A 4,778-nucleotide genomic window follows, 5' to 3' on the forward strand; every position below is an offset into this window, starting at 1 on the left:
CCATCTCACAATTGGATTAGTAAAATCCAAACGACAATTTAATGACTTATATTAGGCTAAATCCAAAATGACTCAACTTATCAAGCTAGCCCATTTTAACGCTATTATACTCATATAAATTATAAACCTTAAACTAAGCCTGAAATAATCGAGTCCATAAAGATTGGGCCGACCCATTTTGATCAAACAATAGCTTAAAATATACCCCTAGACTTAGGAGAAAATTGCAACAGATATAACATTTCAATCTAAAAAGTTGAGTGGCACTATGGGAAACAAGTCCACATTATAAAAAAAGCACTTCCCCTTGGAGGTGAAAAATTTCAGCTTCTATTGTTGTCTTTTGCATCTAGCCTCAACTACTCAACTTTTTCACCTCAATTTTCCTATAACAGGTTTCTTTAATTCCTTCTTCTCTAAAACCCTTTAGCAATTTCAAATAATATCATTATCTCTTACTTTTGCTGTTTCAATAAATTTCTCCGTAGCATATTTCAAAATTTGTGGAATGCATTAAGTTCCATTTATTTGAATGAAGAATGAATCAGTGTCTTCGTTTATGTGCCTTTCCTTTACTGTAATGGGTATTTTTTTCTTTTTCTATGTTTCTTTGTATTCTATTCAAGTTTTTTCACCGAACTGAAAATAAATATCGCAACTTTGTGTTCTCTTTTGTTAATTTCATAATAGATTTAGGGTTTTTTTTTATCGTTTCTGCTTCTTCTATTTCCTGGTTGTGGAATTTGAACGTGCCCATATAATTTTGTGATAGTCAATGATATTGTAAAGTTGTTTTAACTTCTGTGTAAAAATTTGAAGACAATCTATAACTATTGGGGAGAAGCTTTCAGGGTATGGTTTTTTTTTCCTTTCCCCAATGTTTTGTGATGGTATAGATTTTGAAGAGCCCATTTGTTGATGCAATTTTTCCAAAATAAAAAGCTTATATTTTTAAATAATCTCTTTTGAAATTTCTAAACTTGTCTGGTTAGGCTTCATCAAACATAGTGGTTTCAAGAGAATCTGAATTTTCTAGCTTATGGGGAAAACAGTTTTTTTCTTCTTTCTAGAGAAGTGAAGGGAAGTAAAACTGTTTTTTCAGACTTGTAGACAAATGCAAAATATTTTGTGATTTTATACATAAATCATGTTTTACCACAAAGTTCATGAAGAATCCTAAATGAACTGCATGTTTTGATTGTACAGGAGCATTTATGTGTGTTTGGAGAACTTTTATGTATGGAAATCTGTTTGTGATATCAGCAACTTTCATGTTTTTAAATATTTTTAGTCGGTATAGGTCTAACCATTGCGTGTTATATAAAATCTGCAGGTTAGTCTGAATGTGACAACTGTAATTTTTTGAGGGATTAGTGTGGCGCCGATAGGGCTTTCAACTCTTGACATTTTTCAACTGAGATCAATCTGTTCTTGGAGCACTTATAAATTAAATGTCTCTTCTTTGTCCGTTTGCTTTGCCATAGCACTTGCTGTCAGGTTTTGAAATCTGGAATTTTGATGGATTGCAATAAAGAAGAGGCCTTAAGGGCCAGGGACATGGCTGAAAAGAAGATGGAAAGCAAGGATTTTGCAGGGGCTCGTAAAGTTGCCCTTAAAGCTAAGCAACTATATCCTGATTTGGAGAATATCAGTCAAATTCTTATTGTTTGTGATGTGCATTGCGCTGCAGAGTATAAATTGGATGGCAATGCGATGGACTGGTATAAACTTCTTCAAATTGAGTTGACAGCTAATGACACGACAATTAAGAAACAATACAGGAAGTTTGCTCTCCAACTTCATCCTGACAAAAACCAGTTTCCGGGTGCAGAAGCTGCATTTAAGCTGATTGGGGAAGCTCAAAGAGTGCTTTTGGATAGCTTAAGCCGATCTAGGTTTGATGACATGTATCGCAGGGTTACAATGACCAGGAATGCTACACCATCTTATAATGTGCAGAAGGTTCAGATGAATTTTAATCCTGCGGTGCAAAGGAGTGTCAGGCCGGTATTTACAAACTTGAATCCTCAGCAACACCAACAGCCTAGACAGTCATCTCAGCAGGGTGGCCTTAATGGTGGCCGCCCTACGTTTTGGACTGCCTGCACTTTTTGCTCCTTTAGATATGAGTATTACAGGGAAGTTTTAAATAGATCTCTTCGTTGTCAGAATTGCAATAAGCCATTCATTGCATATGATGTGGATATGCAAGGTCCATTTCCAGCAACTAATTCAACTCCACAAGCTTTTGACCATCAGAAATATGGCGTGAATCAAGGTACTTCCAATGCAGGTGTTGGATCTCAAGGTAATTTGAGCACAAAGAAGACCAATGCACAGCCTTCTGAGAAAAAAGGCTCTACTATTGACACCTCCAGAAAGCCAAATGGAAAGAGGAGGAGGAAGCGGGGAGAAGAATCCAGTGAATCTTCTGATTCTATAGACAGCACAGAATCTGAAAACGATACATTTGCCGACAAAGGTAATTTTCCTGGTGTAGAAAAGTTTTCATCTAATAGAGAAGAGAACCCGCGTAGATCTACACGGCAAAAGCATCAGGTTTCTTACAAGGAGAATGTGAGTGACGATGATGATGACTCATTAAAACCTTTGAAAAGGAGCAAGGGGAGCAGTTCATCATCTGATGCTGATGAAAGTTGTGCGCAGGCAGCTAAAGTCAATTACCAGTATGGTTCAACTGCTAATATGAAAGACGTTAAGTGTAAACATTCTGAAGAGAGCTTAGTAAATGGAGATGTGGAAATTAAAGAGACAAGGGGAAAAGAAGCAGTGGATGACTCAAAGACTGATAAAGCTTCGGAGAGTACTTCTTTTGTCTTTCCTGATCCCGAGTTCAATGACTTTGAGAAGAAAGAAGAGTGCTTTGAGGTTGGGCAGATTTGGGCTATCTTTGACACAGCTGATGGCATGCCTAGATTCTATGCTATAATCAGAAAAGTTTTCTCTAATGGATTCAAGGTGCGGATAACATGGTTTGAAGCTGATCCGGATGAAGATGATGAAATCCACTGGTTTAATGAGCAATTGCCAATTGCTTGTGGGAAATTTAAACTTGGTGCCTCTGACACCACTAAAGATCATCTGATGTTCTCTCATTTGATTTGTTGTGAAAGGATTGGCCGCTCTACTTTTAAAGTGTATCCAAGAAAGGGAGAAACTTGGGCCCTTTTTAAAAATTGGGATATCAAATGGTACATGGATGCCAAATCTCATCAGCAGTATGATTATGAATTTGTTCAGATTTTGTCAGATTATGTTGAAGGTGAAGGCGTAGTCGTTGCATACTTGGCCAAGTTGAAAGATTTTGTGAGTCTCTTCTCTCGAATTATGAAGGAAGGCAAACACTCAGTTCAAATTCCATCAGCGGAGTTATTCAGATTCTCTCACAGCGTTCCTTCTTTTAAAATGACTGGTGAGGAAAGGCTAGGTGTTCCTGTAGGATCTTATGAACTTGATCCTGCATCCTTGCCTCAGAATCTGGAAGAGATTGATGTTCCTGAAGATGTGGAACTGAAGGCCGGTCATAATCCATCAGTTGGGATGAGTACAAAACCTGAGAGAGATGCATCTACTTCCAAGGTTAATTTGGAAAACAGCGATTCAGCAGTGGAGACCAAGAATTCTGTTGATCTTAATGGTGGTAGTGCTCCTTCAGCTTCTGCCATAGAAGCTTTTGAAATTCCTGATCCTCAATTTTTCAAATTTGACACTCTGAGGTCACCTGAAAAGTTCCAGGTTGATCAAATTTGGGCATTTTACAGTGATGAAGATGGGCTGCCAAAATACTACGGTCGTATTAAGTCGGTTAGGACTAGCCCAGATTTTGAGCTTGAAGTTAAATATCTTAGTAACTGCTGGCTACCAGAGGACACTATTGAATGGGAAGACAAGTACATGATTATTGCCTGTGGGGGATTCAACATTAAAGCACATGGTAAAGTGAGTTTTTATAATAACACCCATCATGTTTCGCATCAGGTGCACACTAGTACTGATGGCAAGAAAAAGGGATATACAATTTTGCCAAGGATCAGCGAATTCTGGGCCTTATACAGGAATTGGACATCTAAACTCAAGTGTACGGATTTGGAAAAAATGGAGTATGATATTGTACAAGTGGTTGGACAAACTGATTTGTGGATAGATATCTCACTTATGGAGATGATAAGTGGTTATAGCTCAGTTTTCAAGGCCAAGTTCGATGAAGGATCAGGTTTGACCATGAGAATACCTATGAAAGAATTGCTCAGATTCTCACATCGGATCCCGGCTTTCAAACTGACAGAAGCATATGACAATCTCAGTGGCTGTTGGGAGCTTGATCCCAGTGCAGTACCAGTTCCGTATTTCAACTCCAAATGAAAGAGGGTGAGCAAGAAAGTCTTAGGCCACTCCTAAACATGAATAGATAGATCTAATGTATTTATGTAAAAACTTTTTAGCCAGGGATCATATTTTGCTAACCGGATGCCGATTTTAGACTCAGTTTTTCTTCTTTAAATTAGATAAAAACTACACATTATCTGTGTATGTGCAGTAGGCCATGCATAACTGCAGTATATACAACAGCTCCTGTTTCACAGCTCCTGAACACAAGGTGTAACATATTGGTATTGTTACATGTGCCCATTGAAGTAAAGAGGTTGCTACTTCTCTGCTATGTTCTTGGTTTTGTTTCTGATGCATTTAAGTTTGAGTTGCCTTACTAAGTGGTTAGCAATTAGGACAGAACCAAACAAGAACAGGACATAACATAA

At 37.8% G+C, this 4,778-nt stretch overlaps 1 protein-coding gene across 6 annotated transcripts; it reads left to right on the plus strand.

Moving 5' to 3' along the window:
- On the plus strand, nt 307–4,778 carry LOC109334563. 6 transcript variants are annotated; one of them, XR_002106113.1, is made up of 4 exons: nt 307–395; nt 1,334–4,389; nt 4,559–4,606; nt 4,675–4,778. XR_002106113.1 is itself a non-coding variant. In XM_019570406.1 (3 exons), the coding sequence occupies exon 2, from the start codon at nt 1,519–1,521 to the stop codon at nt 4,381–4,383; it is 2,865 nt and encodes a 954-aa protein (XP_019425951.1). In that variant the 5' UTR covers nt 307–395; nt 1,334–1,518; the 3' UTR covers nt 4,384–4,389; nt 4,559–4,674. The 6 variants fall into 6 exon arrangements, 5 of the variants coding, with proteins under 5 accessions (XP_019425951.1, XP_019425948.1, XP_019425952.1 ...); XM_019570406.1 differs by lacking the exon at nt 4,675–4,778 and having other exon boundaries at nt 4,559–4,674; XM_019570405.1 differs by lacking the exons at nt 4,559–4,606; nt 4,675–4,778 and having other exon boundaries at nt 321–395; nt 1,334–1,361; nt 1,475–4,506.

Source organism: Lupinus angustifolius, chromosome LG19 (genome assembly GCF_001865875.1).
Source record: "Lupinus angustifolius cultivar Tanjil chromosome LG19, LupAngTanjil_v1.0, whole genome shotgun sequence".
NCBI classification, from domain to species: Eukaryota; Viridiplantae; Streptophyta; class Magnoliopsida; order Fabales; family Fabaceae; genus Lupinus; species Lupinus angustifolius.

Excerpts from the sequence above, each read along its gene's own strand:
- LOC109334563 (XM_019570406.1), top strand. The coding sequence starts at position 1,519 with ATGGATTGCAATAAAGAAGAGGCCTTAAGGGCCAGGGACATGGCTGAA.